Source organism: Macrotis lagotis, chromosome X, assembly GCF_037893015.1.
Source record: "Macrotis lagotis isolate mMagLag1 chromosome X, bilby.v1.9.chrom.fasta, whole genome shotgun sequence".
Lineage (NCBI taxonomy): Eukaryota > Metazoa > Chordata > Mammalia > Peramelemorphia > Peramelidae > Macrotis > Macrotis lagotis.
Genome location: NC_133666.1, coordinates 566,760,316 through 566,777,847, shown reverse-complemented (window position 1 = coordinate 566,777,847; position 17,532 = coordinate 566,760,316). Strand labels below are relative to the sequence as shown.

The 17,532-nt window shown below is 32.6% G+C and overlaps 1 protein-coding gene across 2 annotated transcripts in view; it reads left to right on the top strand.

Moving 5' to 3' along the window:
- NUDCD1 (NudC domain containing 1) overlaps positions 1-16,718 on the top strand; it is a 96,777-nt gene extending 80,059 nt beyond the window's left edge. For both annotated transcript variants that reach the window (XM_074201196.1, XM_074201197.1), the window contains 3 exons: positions 3,264-3,389; positions 10,983-11,142; positions 14,011-16,718. In XM_074201196.1, coding sequence (XP_074057297.1) covers positions 3,264-3,389; positions 10,983-11,142; positions 14,011-14,303 — 579 coding nt within the window. In that variant the 3' untranslated portion in view covers positions 14,304-16,718. The remainder of the gene's footprint in view (positions 1-3,263; positions 3,390-10,982; positions 11,143-14,010) is intronic.
- The last annotated feature ends 814 nt before the right edge of the window (positions 16,719-17,532 follow it).

The following is a 17,532-nucleotide window of genomic DNA, read 5'->3' as shown; positions in this document are numbered from 1 at the left end:
TAGAAGCATTATATGAAGTGATGTAAATGTAAGTGAGTAAAACCAGATTATTATACCGAAACAACAGTATTATGACATTGATCAATGATCATTGTGAAAGACTTAGGTATTCTGATCACTAAAATGATTGCAGAGAATTCCAAAGTATTCATTATGAAAAAATGCTTTCTACCTCCAGGAACCTGATGAACTAGTACAAATTGAAATGGGGTTGTTTTTTTTTTTGCTTTATTTTTTGAGACTTTTTTTTTTTAAAGCATGGCTGATGTAGAAATATGTTTTGTTTGGCATCATATATATATTTAATTGATATAATATTGCTTGTATTCTCATTGAGTGGGGAAGGAGGCAGGGAAGAGAATTTGAAACTCAATTTAAAAAGAATATTAAAATAATTTTCTAGAAAATAAAAAATTAAAAGCTTTTGTTCTAAATTGTTAATGATTTTTAGATAGGTACTTATTGAATTCCTTTTTAAAATGATGATGTCAAACATAATCATACAATTTAAGTGGGGAAAAATGCCTTAGAAATCATCTTCTCTGGTCCTTTCATTTTATATGAACTTATGACTCAGAATAGTTAAGGACTGAGTTAAAAGGAAGGATATTTAAGACTTATAGCTTTAAATAATTTGACTAAAATCACATGCCTATTTAATGATAAAGTATTTCTAGAAATTAGAGAGTCTTGGTATTTTTTTTTCTACTGGAGTCCACTGACTCTACCAATAGATATCTTTAAGTTAGAATTTCTATACAGGTTTTAGCTCTAGCTTTTCTTATATTGGTACAAATGCTAAAGATAAAACATCTTCATAGGTTAACTTAATATTTTTCTTAAAGTACAAATTATTTCATAGAAAAACTCCTCTCTGTTTCATTTGTTCTTCAGATATGTATATGGTATCCATTTTTCCAAATTGAGAAAAAGAAACAAATACTTTACATTACAACAAATAGGAATATTATAGTTAGTTGACATATCTGTAGAACGTCTTTCCAAAAGTTTTTGTAAGTTGTTTTATACTAAAATGGGATGGGAAAAAGTAGTTTCATTTTAGTGGGTAGATCGGGCAATCAGCAGTTTTTGTGTAACAGTTGTCCTTTGATTTTGAAGAGTACCACACTAACCAAATTAATGGTGGCATGACTTGCACATTATGTTTATTATAGTGTGGGGTATGTTGTTGTTGGATTTAATAAAAATAAAAATTTTTAATTTATTTTTCCAGCTACACACAAAGATAGTTTTCAACAATCATTTTTTGTAAAATTCTAAGTTTCACATTTTGCTTCCTCCCTTCCCTTTTCCTTCCTCTTGACAGTGAGCTGTATAATACATTATATATGTTATGCATGTATAACTGTGTCAACATTTCTGTATGAATCATGTTTTAAAAGAAGAATCAAGCAAAAAGGGAAAAAAACCCATAAAACATGAAATAAGTTTTAAAAATTGAAAATAATGAGCTTTGGTCTGCATTCTAACTCTGGATGTGGATGGTATTTTCCACTATATGTCCTTTAGTATTGTTTTTGATTATTGTACTTCTGAGATGAGCATGTCTATCATAGTTGATCACAGTGTTGTGGTTAATGCATACGGTGTTTTTCTGGTTCTGCTTCTTTCACTCAGCATCAGTTCATACAAGTGAAGTCCTGCCACTCATGCTATCCTATAGAATAGTAGTACTTCATCACATTCATATACCAAAATTTGTTAAACCATTCTTCAGTTATCCCCTTAATTTTCAGTTCTTCGCTACTGCAAAAAGAGCTGCTATAAATATTTTTGTACAAAAATAAAAATATTTTGTATGATCTCTTTGGAATGTAGTCCTAATATGACTGGATTAAAGGGTATGCACAGATTTATTAACTTTTGGGCAAAGTTCCTAATTGCTCTCCAAAATGGCTGGATCAGGTTACAATTCCACCAACAATGCATTAGTGTCCCAATTTTCATGAGGGGACAGAAACAACAATATTATAACATTGATCAGCTGATCATTGTAAAAGACTTAGGTATTCTGAACTATAAAGTCATTCTTTTCACTTGGCTTTTCCAGAACCATTTTACCCCATGGTCTGATTTGATAGGAAGCAGGATTTTCTGGTGATGGTCTAAATGCTACAGGAATTTCTTGGCCTTTGTATTCTTTCTTCTCCCATATCAAAGAACCACTTTAGCACCCAGCAAAGCACACTGGTCAAAGCATGTGATTATCTGACAACAAGTTTGGGACAACAAGGCATATCCAAATCAAAACTAATCATCAGCTTGGGCTAGACATTCCATCTGAAGGCTTAATTTGTGGGACAACCTTGTATATAAAAATCTGTCTCTCGATGGGCTAATCATCAGTTTACACCTAATTCCCCAGAACCCAAAGCCTTTGGTTTCCCAGAAGCTGCCTGCTGGGTCTTGGGAATAATGTTGCCAGATTTATAGTTGGCCTTGTTTATGGTCAGAACTATGACAGTATCTGGTCGTTTTTCAAATCCCCAACTTTCGTTCTTGATTAATGAAAACTTTCTTAGGAAAAGCTTCCTCTCCAATCCTCCTAGGTGACCCAGAGCATAAGGGTGCTTGACTCATCTTCCTGAGTTGAGCTCTGGTATCTGACATTTAGTAGCTGTGTGATCCTGGACAAGTCACCCATTCCCATTTGACTCAGTTGTTCCTCCATAAAATGAACTGGAGAAGGAAATGGCAAGTTATTCCAATATCTTTGGCAAGAAAACCCCAAATGCAGTTCATGAAGAGTAGGACTTGATGGAAACCATTGAACAACTGCAGATTCCACTCAGTTTTCTGACCTTTCAAGATCATGAATCTTTGTGTTGTGCAGTATTGTAGCTCATTCTCCCAGCTTTTGACAGTTGCCAATTTGACAAGTTTGCCAACATGACCATTAACTCCTTGATCTACATAATAAATTAGTACAGGGCCAACTATAGTAAAACCTATGACAAGCATACTCAATTTTGGAGCATCTGCTTACATTTCACTTTTTAAGGTTCTCATTTCTGGTGTGTTTATATGAATCTTCATATATAATTAAGTAATAAAATTGAAGTCTTTAACTACAATAGTCAAATAATTTTCACAAAATAGGAATCCTATTTTAGTGTAGCTGCATATTAAAATTAATATTTAGTGAGTAAATATTGAGGTATACATTTTGTAATATGACAGTATTTTGTGTTTAGTGTTGATTTAAGTGTCTAATGTTGATTTTGATTATTTTCTGCTTTAAGAATCCAGATCCAGATAAGGAAAAACCACCATGTAATGCTCAAGAATTAGAAGAATGTGATATTTTTTTTGAAGAGAGCTCCAGTTTATGCAGATTTGATGGCAATACTTTGAAGACCACTCATGTGGTAAGTGATTTACATTTATTTGAGTTTTCAGAAAATAAAACAGGTCAAACTTGAAAAAGCTAAATAGCCAAGTCATTAATTGGCATTTGAGAACTAAAGGATTCAACACTTTGCTGATTATTAAATTATCTTGTCACTTCAGAACATTGATCCTAGTAGGAAAAAAGGAGGGAATTTGCATGGGATAAAAAATATTTTAGAATAAATACATAGGAAAAGTTTAATATTTATTTCAGTGATATTTAAACTTTTATTAATCAGAATGTATAGTTATGTAGACTCTAGCCATCTGATTTGTACTCTGGTACGTTTCTAAAATTGCTTTCTTTAAAAGGGAAATTAAATTTCTTTAAAACAAAAAAAAAGGATGTATTAAAAAATAATTATATAATGATCGCCTCCTTGTTTGAGAGAAATGTTATTTTTTTCCCCTAAAAGCAAATATGTTTGATTCAAGCACACAATACACTAAAATAAGACATTGTGGTAACTTTAGAGGTACTCTGTCAACAGGCAATCACAATGACATGAGACTTATGTGAAAACCAGGTTTATTACATGAGAAATGAACAGGTATGTGAAATCCAAAGAGTTCAGTCCTTACAGGAGATGGCATATTTGTGACAGTCAGAAAATAAAGGGCATTTAGAAGCAAATTGGAACAATTGTAAAGAGCAATTGGGGAGACATTTGAAAATATGAAAAATAGAATTTTTAAAAATCAAAGCAAAATTTATATTAAAATGTTACTATAATCTGAATTTTAAAATATAATATTTTTATTAAAACATCAAATATGCAACAACTACTAGTTTTCTTCATAGTTCATTTATATTGAGGCATTATTCCCCTAAAAAACTGCAATTTTATTAGCAAACAAATTGTTAAGAGTTTTGGAGTTTTCAAATTCTAGCATATTTTGATCACATATGTGTTTGGTGGCATGACCAAGTGATATGCAATAAAATTTTACTTTCTAGATGCCTCTTAATTTGCCTTATTTTAACAATGTCTTATTTCAGTGTGTTGTGTATTGCCATTCAGCAATCTATCAACTAATCAGTAAACATTTATTCAAAGTACCTACTATATAGCAGGCATTTTTGGTTTTGGAGATACAAAGGTAAAAATAAAATATTCTTTGCCTTCAAGGAGCCTCCAGTCTCTTGTGGGAAATGAATATAGGCACAGATAAACAAATCAAAAATATATGTGTAGAAATCAAATACACCATATATATTTTTAGTAGGCAGCACTAGCATTTAGAAAGATGAGAAAAGGCCTCACGTAGTAGATTGACATTTTAAGACATTAATAAGGAAAGAAAAGGCATACTTGGTACGAGAGACAAGTTACAAAGGCACAGAGATAGGATATGATGTCATGTATGAGAAAAACAAGGAGGCTTATTTGCTTGGAAAACAGTTTGTGAGGATGAGTAAGGTGTAATTATGAAGGTAGGCTAGAGCTAGATTGTGAAAGATTTTATCTTCCAGAGGAGTTTATAGTTTATACCTTGAGGCATTAGTTTCTTAAAGTTACATGATCATATCTGTGCTTTTGACTTGCTGTGGATGATGGATTAGAAAGGGAAGAGCATGGAAGCAAGGAGACCAGATAGGATGCTGTGATATGGTACACAGTATACAGAAGTAAATGAACAGAGAATCATAAAGTTTGATAAACCCCCAAAACCTAGTTTCTGCTTAAGAACTTGACATTTTACAAAAACTGTTAGGAAAAATGGCAAAAATATGTGTAAACCAATTTTATGCCATATCCCAAAATAAACTCCCTGGACTACATTTTTTTAAAAAATCACTTCATAAATCAGAAAAATGAGGTATTTTACATCTTTGTATATAGGAAAAGTTTATGACCAAATAAGAAATAAAGAGAACAACAGATAATGAAATGGATGTTTGAGCATATATAATTCAAAAGATTTGCACAATCTAATCTAATGCAATTTAAATTAGAAGGGAAATAGATAACTAGTGAAAAATCCTTTATAGCAAGTGTATCTGATAAACATCTCATGTTTGCATTAAGAAGTAGATTCACATTTATAAGACATAGCCATTCTCCAATGGATGAGTGGTAGTGGTCAAAGATTATGAACACCCAGGCTCAAAGGAAGAAATCTAAGTTACCAACAAGCATATTGGGGGGGATGCTCAAATTTACTGATAATTGGAGAAATACCAATTTAAGCAACTTTAGTTCAAACCTCATTCACATGAGATTGGCAAAGATGACAAAAGAAGACCCTTACAATTGTACGGTAGATAAACAGACACATTAATATAATGTTCCTGGAATTTGGAATTGACTCCAGACATTCTAAAAAGAAAATTGAAACTATGCTTCAAAAGTTACTAAATTGCATTACCTTTGACCCAACAATAACTAAAAAAGAGGGATGAAAGAAAGGAAGGGACTAATATGTAAAAAAAAATGTACATAGCAATTTTTTCTGTAGTAGCCAAAAATTGGAAATAAAGTAATTCCCTGCCTATTGGGGAATGACTAAACATATTATAGTACATGTGTATAATGATGCAGAGTGAATTGAGCAGAATTAGGAAAAACAATTTATACAGGGACAACATTGTAGAGATAAATAGCTTAAAAGATTTGAAAACATTGTTGGATGTAGCGGTGAATTATGGGTCCAGAGGACTCAAACACTTCACCCATGGCATACCAGAGAAGAATTTCAAGTTGAAAGAAGTGATCACTATAAAAAGAGATCCTATCCATACTAATGAAATTATAGTGCTGAATTGGACTAGAACACCATAATTCAGTCTTAATTTTTATTATTTATGTGTTCATATATACATATACACAGACTCATTAGAAGTGTGTGTGTGTGTGTGTGTGTGTGTGTGTGTTTACATAATTTTATATGTGTCATTTTTAGGGAAAGTAAATGTCAAAGTAAATAAATTTGAATGGTCCCTTATGGTCTGTGGATGACCATGTATAAGTGGTCATGGGTTTTCCACATGTCTTTGAATAGTTAAAATTTGACAGTGAATTTTAGAAGGTGAACATAGAATTGAAAGGTTTCTTTTCATGAAATTTTAATTTTCTGGCTCTCTTCTACCTATGGAAAATCTACAAGAATGATTTAATTTTATAAACACAAAGAAATTATGCCATTTCATGTGTCTTTGTGATTATATTTAATTTAATAATAGTAGTGAGCAGAGAAATATTGTAAAATATCTTTAGTGCTTAATCTTCTTAGTTCTTAATTGTTAAGTTGTCTACAAAAAAGAAAAAACCATTGACAACTTGAAATGAATGTTTCAAATATTTTCTAAGGGATATTTTATTATAATCATATTCTATTGTCCTTAAATCATTGATGACTATTTCTAACAAGTAACAGTATAGAAATGATGAAATATTTCTTTTTGCACTGGCAAGTGGTAAATCTTGAATTTTTGAAAACTCTTTGACAGCATGCTTTTATAAAAGTACAATAAATCTGAGAAATCTGCTGATTTGTTTAAATTATTGTAGTCAATAATTTGTTCCTGTTTAATCCTGGGATTGCAAACAAAAAATAAATCACTCCCTTTCATCAAGAAACTTACATTTTGCCCATAGGGATACAAGGTAGGATTGGAAGGAATGTCTGTAGTGACAAAACAGACAATGTAGAATGAATATAAACTAGGGGAGCAATAGCTGGATGAATTGGGTGGAGAATCTGAAGAGCCTAATCAAGGAGGGTGATACTTGATACTGAACTTTGAAGGATTCTATGGATTCTAAGAGGTAGAAGTGGATAAAGGAGTGTGTTCTAGCAAGGGTAGTTGACAGGATGGAGAAGGAACTTCAAAAGTATCCTAGAATGGAGGAAAGAGCCCTGGATCAGTAGAGTCCTTGATGCTGTCATAAAGATGAGAGCTCTTGAAGTGAAAAACTCACAGGTAACCCTGAAGTTGGAAAAGCTCAGAATTTTTATTTCACAAACCTACAGAGATAGTCAGTGCTTAAGGACAGGGTGAGTGACAAAGGTCTAAGGTGAGAGTACCTGAAGGAAAGAGAAAGGGAAACAGCTTTAAGAACTGACTGGGCTCAGACTAGTGAGTCTCACCCCCACACACACACCATGGGGACTTTTATACTCCTTCCTGTGCAGAGTCAGAAAAAAATCTGGCAAAGGGGGATCCCACCCCCTTTACAGGATTGGGGTCAGGTACCTTTTGAAAAACTGGAAGCTGGAAGAGGGGTAGTGACTTTAGCTGTGGTTGCTCTTGTCTTGGGGAATTTGCATTTAACTTTGGTGTTACATTGAACAGCAGGAGGTAGTTTACATTGGATTAGGTCCCTTGTAGCCCAGGGAACCCTCAGAAAACATCAGACAGACACAAATATCATTTTCTTATTATTTAAAAACTAATCTGTTATCCTTCATGGCAGCCTATTTAATTTCTGGATAGCTGTAATTGTTAGAAATTTTTTTCAAGCTTAAATTTTCCTCTTTGAATCTTCCACCCATTGCACATGGTTTAGCCTTCTATCACCTATTAGAAGTTTAATTTTTTTTTTTCCACATCATGACAATCCCTCTCTTAATTCAGCCTATGGGCATATGAGCTTTTTTTTTTTGTCAGATCACACATTGCCTTAGATGCTGCCTTCTTCTAGGAACAGCAAAATCACTATTGATTTTTTTAACCTGTTCTTCTACTCTCTGATCATAAACATGAAGTGAAACATAAAGCAAGGGATTATATGCTCACTAAAGGTCATTGTAGTGCAGGAAATCTAAGCAGAAACTACATGGCTACTCTTTTAGATATTGTTGGAGGTTTCTTATTTAGGTATAGATTGAACTGTTAGGCCTCCATGATCTTTTCTAACTCTAAGATGTAATATATCTCTATTTGCTTCTTTAATTTTCATTGGTCTTTAATAATTGCGTATTAGAAACATAGTAGAATTTCAGAGTTGGAAGGGATCTCAGAACCATTGATTTCATCCTATAATTGAAACATTTTTCTTCTGTACATTAGACTTGACCAGGGTCATCACCCAGGCTTTGCTTAAATGAGACAGACTTAAGTACTTTTTTTAAAAAAATCATTTTTTTTAAGTCAGTGAGGGTTAAGTGACCTGCCCAAGGTCACACAGGTAATTATTATGTGTCTGAGGCTGGATTTGAACTCAGATCCTCCTGACTCCAGGGCCTTTGCTCTATCCACTGTGCTACTTACCTGCCCTCAATCCATTCTACTTTTGCATATTGTTAATTATGATTATAACATTTTACCTCAGACCTAAAATTGCTCCTTCACGTTTTCTATTTGTTGCTCTTATATCTGTCCTCTAAAACCTCAAAGCATAGTTCTGTTTTCCTTTCTACATGTTACTCCTTCAAATAATTTTACAATCATCTTTCTATTGATATTTATCTATTATTACTGCCCCTTGAAAATCTGTTATCTATTTACCATTTACAACATTTCCTTACAAATGTAAAAGGTTCTTTTCCAAATGAAATGGCCAGAACAGCACATTAAGAGAGAATTTAATCTTTGAACTGTAGCAATGGGAGGATAGACCTTAGCCCCTAAATGAAAGCAAACCAAGAGTTAGAGTAAAATTTTAAAGAATCTAAATCTTAATTGAAATGTAATTCTATTCCTATTCTCCCCTCCCACTTTCCTCCTTAAGGTTCAATCCCCCCTGGCCTCCTGATTTCATTGATAAAGGGTACTTACTCTCAAATGAAAATTCTCTATGCAACTCTGAAGCTTGTAGAATTGTAGGAAATTACCTAGAGCACTGAGTAGTAAGGTGATTTGTCTAGGGTCCCTGGGAGTCCAGCTTTTTAGCCTCTCCATTCTAGGACCCTTATACACCCCACAGCACAACTTCATTTTGACTCCATTTATTTAAAATCAAAATTGTCTTGATCCTTTGCTTCTTTTTTTCCATGCCTTCTCTTCAGTGTAGACTTTTCTCCCCCATTCCCAAGTTAAAGTGCTTAATACCTACAACTACAGGAATTTTTAACCTGTAATCTTAGAAAAAGATTTGGTTTTTTTTTAAATAACTACTTCAGTATAGAGGAAGGTAGACAAGGGGAACAAACATTTATATAGTGCTTACTGTGTACCAGGGTCTATGCTAAGGGCTTGACAACTATTATTGCATTTGATCCTTGGAGTGTAGCTGCTGGCTACTTGAGTTCAGTTCTGCCTATGAGGAATCATTATTCAGACTAGGGAAAGCAAGGGTGGAAATAAAATAAAAATTTATTAAAAGAAGTTATAACACATAAGAAGGAATAGGGAGAGAGAGAGATAAAAGAAAGCCAAGCGGTGTTGGCTGTACCATAGGTCAGAGAAGACTGTAGCCCTGAACCTCTGTCCAATCCAGGTTTTTATGTTTTGCCTCTCATCCAGGTGAACTCCCTTCCCCTATACTGGACCCAGAAGGATACAAATTTTACATTAAACAAGGAATCAATAGTAATGGGGATCTCCACCCAATTTGAGCAGCCTTTAAGATTACAAATTGTTTCCGTTACAATCTTAGTTCTCTGCTTCTAGTCAATTTACACCTCAGGAGTAGGTGGGAGTCAATTTACATCTCCACCCAATTTCTACGTTCACAATTCTCTTCATCTTTCCCCTGCATCAAGAAATACTCCTGTTAGGTGCTGTTATTATTCCCATTTTATAGAGTTATAGGCAAACTGATTAACTGACTTGTTCAAAGCCACACAATTAATATATGAGACCAAATTTGAACTCACCTCTTTCTGGTTCTAAGTCAAACACTGTCCAATTGTACCACCTCACTCATAACCTTTGGTTGGTTGCTTTCCTAATCTTTTGTTTTAAACATTATTCTTTTAAGGGGTCTCTAGATTTCAGATTGCCAAAGGGTCCATGATATGAACAAAGACTGAATGAGCAAAGGCAAGGAACAGAACAGGGAGGATCTGTACTCTCTCCCCATCCCACTGTCCTCACTCCTAGTGATTAAGCAACAAATTATTCTGCTTCTGGCATGTTTTCAGGAACTTTTGAAACAGAGAAACTTGTTTTTCTTTATCAATGACATTTTCCAATCCTTAGAGCCCAGAGTTCTACAAACTTCCTTAATTAAGACCCTTCTTTCTTATTCCACTCAGCCCTCCTAACAAATTCAGGGAATATTCCATTTTCCAAACCCTCCCAACTCTACCTAGATGGATATTTTGTTTTTCTTAGCACATCTAATCTTGTCTCTTCTCAAATGTAAATTAATGTTACCTGTTACTTCTAGTCATGAAGTTTTTGATAAATTGTATTATAATCTGTTATTTTTATAATTGAAGTATTAATGTAGTTAAGTTCCTGTGAAATTGAATGATGTTATCACATAACATTGATTGGATTCCAAGTATTAGTACTTAAAATACCTATTCTATATACTTCCAAGAGTATATATTATGATTACAAAACATCAAATTCTTTTAAAGAAATTATCACGTCCTGATGAAAGTTATGTTGCTGTTGTTATCTTTCTTATGCTATTACTTTTTACGTCAAATAATTGCCATTATCTTTGTTTTTTTAGGTGAATCTTGGGAGCAACCAGTATCTTTTTTCAGTTTTAGTGGACCCCAAAGAAATGCCCTGTTTCTGTTTGCGTCATGATGTAGATGCCCTACTTTGGCAACCACACTGCAGCCAGCAAGATGAGATGTGGGAGCACATTGCAACTTTCAATGCTTTAGGTATATTTTCCATTCTATCAGAAATGATAGTCATCAATATTTTTATTTTATTTTCCATCATTTCTTTTTTTTTTTAATTTTCCAGGGCTGTGCTAATTACATTTCAATTGATCTATGCGATAATTTGGTTTATGGTAAAAATGGTAAATGATTTTTAATTTTATAACACTAGGAATAATCTATATGCTTGTAAAGAAGATAAATTTAAATAGAATATCTAAATTCTAATCACATGAATCATTACGATTATTCATTGCTATTCCAATGAAATGATATAATAAGCTATTGAATTTATAGAATAAAAGAGTTAATCATCTACTTTCTTTGTTGTGGATCACAGAATCTCTGATCTCAGAGACTTTTAAGACCACTTAGTCTAAACCATTCTTGAAAAAGAATCTCCTCTTCAAGATAGCCAGCAAATGGTCAGCCAGCCTTATTCTAAGGATTTTTAGTGAAGGAGAATCCCTTCTGTAGAGGCAAGCCACTCCATAATTCATTTAGAAATTTAGCATAAATTATTTAGGAAATTTTTCCTTAAATAAAGACTTATTTTGCCTCTTTATCACTTCTACCTGTGCTCCTAGTTCTTAATTCTTAGAACAACCAATCTGATCCTTCTTGTTAACACTTCAAATACTTGATGAAAGCTATCTTGCTCTTCCTTATTAACTCCAAGACCCTTAAAAAATGATGGGCTGAAAAAATCCTCCATTATCACATCTATAGTCCTGTGTATTATGATTCTCTGACCATTGTCTAGTTAGCTTGTTCAAATACAAAAGCATATTGCAATAGGAAATTAGTCCATGTCATATTTAAATTTTGAATCTTGTTACTTCATTTCATGGCTTCAGATTGAAGCCTTCCAACTCTAATTCTCTTTCATTATACCACAGTCTCCCTAACTTAGGCTTTGGTTAATTCATATAATAACTTTTAAATAGAAACAGGTAGCAAATATTAATCTGTATAGAGTATTTCACTTATTCATACTTTGGCAAGACCCTTTCTCAAAAAAATATATTGGGAACTCCAATAATTATATTCCAATTGAGAAAACCTACTACTTGTTTTTGAGAGTAAATATTCAGTGTTTTGTCTATTCATCTGAATGTGTTCTTTTCAAATGTTCAGATAAATAAAATAGCAATATTTTGAAGTTTAAGTTCTTTTTTTTAGTTATTATACTAATTGTTTATAATTTCGAGACAGAGTAGTTTTACTTTCTATGGTTCCCAAAACAATGATCTGGGTTTAGATCCTGCCTTGGACATTTACTAACAGTATGACCCAAGGCAACCTCCCTCAGCCTCAGCTTATTTTTCAATAAAATGAAACTCAATTAGCCAAATCAATCAAAAAGCATTTATTAATGTCTTACTTTGTATTCGGCATTGTGCTAAGAATTAGGTATACAAAAAATAAAGGTGAAAATAATCCCTGACCTTAAGGAGCTCACATTCTAATGAGGGAAACAAGGGCAAGATAGCTACAATGTAGATAAGAGGCAGTCTAAAGAGTGAGGCATTGGCAATTAAAGAGACTGTGACCCCAAAAGGTGAAATTTGAACTGAGATTTGAAAGGAAGTAGGATAAAACTAAAATGCAGCATCTGTAGCACAGTGTTGTGATGACCATATGAGACAAGATATGTATTAAAGTGCTTAAAGTCTACATAAATATTAACACTTTTCACTTTGTTTATTACTTTGCAGTAAATTATATCATGATGTTAATATTAGTTCTAAATAGAACACCATTTCTGGCATACATAGGGTCACCCATGCACACACATTCCTGGCACAGCTTTACATTGGAGTCATTTGGAATTATGAGAAATAAAGAATTTGAGTAAATTTGCCAGTTATTTGATATGACAGATGAGATTACTGAATCTTAGTGTTATGTTAGCTAACTTTACTATTGACAAATGAATTTGAAAATATATGTCTGGAGATAAAGGGTATAGATAGTATAGGATCATAAATCATATATTAGAACTGGAAGGAATGACCCTTAGAACTGGTAGAAACCTTATAATTATCTAACCCAACTTCCATATTTTGTAGATGAAGAATTCAGGTCTAAAGAGGTCAAATAACATCCGAATCACACCAACACTAGAATAGTAAGAAGACTGATCCGTTGCCTTCAAACCCATTATTCTTTCTGCTATACCATATACCTTTTACACTAATGTGGGTCTCTTGAAATTTAGTAATTTTACTTAAATGAAAGCAAATTTTAAGATTTTGAGTAAGATTGATTCTTATTAAAATTAACATCATACTTATCCTGACTATAAACATATTAGATAGACATTTTAATATCAAACTTGCCTTTAATGTATTAGAATATTCTTACCTCTGTCATTTTTGCATGTCCCTAATACATGACTTAAAAGCTTTCTTTTTTGTAGTAATATTCTTTATATCAAATTTACTTTTGTCCTCTATACATTTTAATATAAACTGAATGGTTTTGGGAATTTTTTTTTTTGGCAGGGGGGGAGTTGGTTTTGCAAGGCAATGGGGTTGTGAGTTGCTGAAGGTCACAGAGCTAGGAAATTATGTCTGAGGCTGGATTTGAACTCAGGTCCTCCTGACTCCAGGGCTAGTGTCTATCCATTGCACCACCTAGCTGTCCCTAAATTGAAGGCTTAAGAGTCAAAACTGACTTAATGTGTTAGGGCTTCCTGCTTGGGGAGTCTAAAGATTGCATTGGAGAGATGAGTTTGCTGTGGTGACTTTGGAGTGAAGCAAAGCCCAGTTTTGCTCATTACTTCAGTATTATATTTTAATTTTGGACAAGTGTAAAAAATACATATAAACATTTTTTTAATTCATCTAACTTTGGTTTTGGCAGGCTATGTCCAAGCATCCAAGAGAGACAAGAAATTTTTTACTTGTGCCCCCAATTACTCCTACGCTGCCCTTTGTGAGTGCCTGCGTCGAGTATTCATCTATCGTCAACCCACAGCCATGTCCACTGTGCTGTATAACAGAAAGGAAGGAAGGCAAGTTGGGCAGGTTGCTAAGCAGCAGGTAGCCAGCCTGGAAACTCATGATCCTATTTTGGGGTTTCAAGCTACAAATGAAAGATTATTTGTTCTTACTACAAAAACCCTCTTTTTAATAAAGATAAATACAGATAATTAATGATGCCAACATGCTGGCTTCTCTGTATTTGAGAAAAGTTGTGAAATATACAAAAGGATGAAAAGTCTATATACTGTTGGTTTTAATGTAAAAAAATATGCTGTATCATTTCATATTTTAAAAGGATGACTAAGTTGTACTCAATAGATTTTTAACTGTCAGAAAATTGTATTGTGTTTCAGCTCCAGTGTTATGGCTCTAAGGAAAATAACCTTTATAGAAAATGCAAAAATATGAACAATATATACATACATATTTGTTATTTTGATTTATTAGAATCTTTTGTATGCAGTTGTACCATGTAGTATTTATCCAATAAAAATATCTACTACATTCCCTTTTATATTGGTACAGTTTGCTACATTCTGGAATATAGACATTTTTTAAGAGGTTTGAATATAATACTTGAATCTACAAAGATGAGAGAAAGCAAACACTGTGTCTGGGTGATCAGTCATTAGCTTATTGACAAGAATTGAAGATCTATTTTGGGTTTATCTTATTTTTTTCCTCAGATTATTTTATTAGCCTATCCCCCCTTTTCCTTAAAAAAATCATTCTTTTGATTATATGCTTCACTGTGCATAAATGCTATGCATAGTGTAATATTACATATTTATGCAGGTACAATAACCTCATATGTGTTAAGTTTGTAAGCCTGGTTTAAACATATAAACCTCTTAAAATTCAAATAAAATATTTTCAGAATAATTATTTTTTTCCTTTAAATTAATGTAGCATTTTCTTTGTGTACAAAGGTGTTTATAAGATATGAGAAACATGTTTATTGACTTAATACTTAATAAATCAATTGTATATATTCATACATTATGGATTGTATACATATGTATTTATGATTTTTCATATTAATTGATTTTTCTACATAAGATAGGATTCTTCTTTTAATAAATTGATTTGAAGTTCAGTTGAAACTTCAATTGAAAACATTGTCAAATATGAAGTGTTTGTTGTCCTTTTCTGAAGAGAACCACAGAATCTTTGAATTGAAAGGGACATCAGTGATATTTTAGAATCATGCGCGCGCACACACACACACACACACACCCCTAAACAGCATTCCCAACAAATCCATACTTCCAGCCTAAATCTGCTCTTTTATAGCTTCTGCCCATTCTTCTTCTGCCCCCAGCATAGTCACAAGAATCTAATATTTATCCCTGAGATGGTTTTACAAATACTTTGAAGACAGTTATATTTCCCTTTGTATACTGATTAGTCTTATATGACTGATCATATTTGAAACATCACAGTGATTTGGTTCTTTTCCCCTTATTGTCTTTTTTAATCACCAACATAGTACCATAGATATAACTTCACTGTATTAAATACACTAGCAAATACAAATAATGCTGTTAAGTGATCTGATATTTGGAATTTATTATATAGTGATGACAAAAGGAATTGTCTTTTTTTCATATTACATATCTTCCCTATCCTTTTGTCTTTCTATAACTATTCCTATTTATTGTGATCCTTTGATATGATTTTTTTCTCTTGATAATTTTATCATATCATTCAATAATGGCCTAATGTTAAAGCTCTATAGGAAACTAATAAATATGTAAGACCAAAATTTATTTCGAATTGATATTTTGTCAAACGATATGAACAAACATCTCAAAGGAATTGAAAACTATTAAACAAATATTGCTATTTATCATTAATAAGAGAAATATTCATTAAACAAGTCTTAAATTTTACTGGATGGCCAGAAATTTAGCAAAATTGATAAGTTTGAAGTTGGAAGAACTAAAACAACAGGCATGTTGGGGATCTGTGTATTGATCCAAATATTCTGGAGAATAGTTTAGAGTTATGCTTAAAAAAAGAAATGAATAAAGCATATATGCTCCCCAAGGAGACCAGAGACAGAAAAGAAGGTCCTATATACAGCTAAGTATTTACAGGAGCACATTATGTTAAAGCAAAACATAGGGAAACAAACTGGGAAAGTCTATATAACTTGTGATATTTCATATATTGGAATGTGACTGCATCATAAGAAATGGTGAATATAAAGAATTTAAAGAAGCATAGAAAGTCTTATAGGAACTGATGCAAAATGATGTGGAAAGAACCTGGCAAACAATGTATACACAATGACCATGAAAGTGTAAGTAGAACGAACATGTATAAAAAAAAATACCTGAATGCTATGTAATTATAATGACCAAACTTGATTCTGAAGAAGAAAGGTGAAAGACCACCTTCTTCCCTACCTTTATTCCATCATTGCAGAAAGGGTATACTATAAGGCATATACTCTCGTATTTAAAGATCCAGTCCTTACTTTTTATGATTTCATAATAAAATGGAAAAAATGAACTGTTACTTCTTAAGTGAGGGAATGATTACTGTAACAAATATAATAAATTTTTCATTTCAGCTTTAAACTGTTCTCCCTGACTTTATTTTTCTGATTAAAAGATATATATATATATATATATATATATATTATATGTGCTTTATCATATATTATATATATATGTCTATATAGTTATATAGATATATAATCTAAAAAGATTTGAGAATCAGCTCTTGGCTAAAAGACAGTTCTTTGTCTGTTTAACCTAGTTATCCAGTGTGTGGGGACCTGCCTCATATAATTATTAGGTTACTAACAATATAACCAAATTATGAAGGGAAGTATAAGTGACTGTATGTGCATATCTGGGTGAATTTCTTTAAAACTTAATTTATTTAGTAGGCTTTTTATTTTGTTCCTCATCTTTCAATGCTATATTTTATATTTTTTTGTAAGTTAAAAATTTTTATCTATGGCAAATTAGAAATTGATTTTTATTGTTTTAAAGAAAACCAGCTGTGTTCATAAAATAAAGTAATAACTCATAATCTAGGTAATGTGTAGTGGATAGAGTGCTCAGGAAACTACATTCAAATCCAACCTCAAATACTTAAGTAGCTGTGCGACCCTGAACATATCAAATAACCTGTTTCCTCAGCTGTAAAATGGGGACCTTGGAGTAGGAAATGGCAAACCATTCTAGTATCTTCCAAGAAAACGCCACTGTGGTCAGGAGGGGTAACATGTCTAAAAACAATAACCAAAAAAAGTGCCAATACCTTCACACAGGGAATAATCAAATTAGCTTAATATTTACACTATTATAGATAATGTAAATATCATTATTTCCATTTCCAGATGTGAAAACTGAGAACCAGAGTCACGTCTCTGGTATGAGTAAGG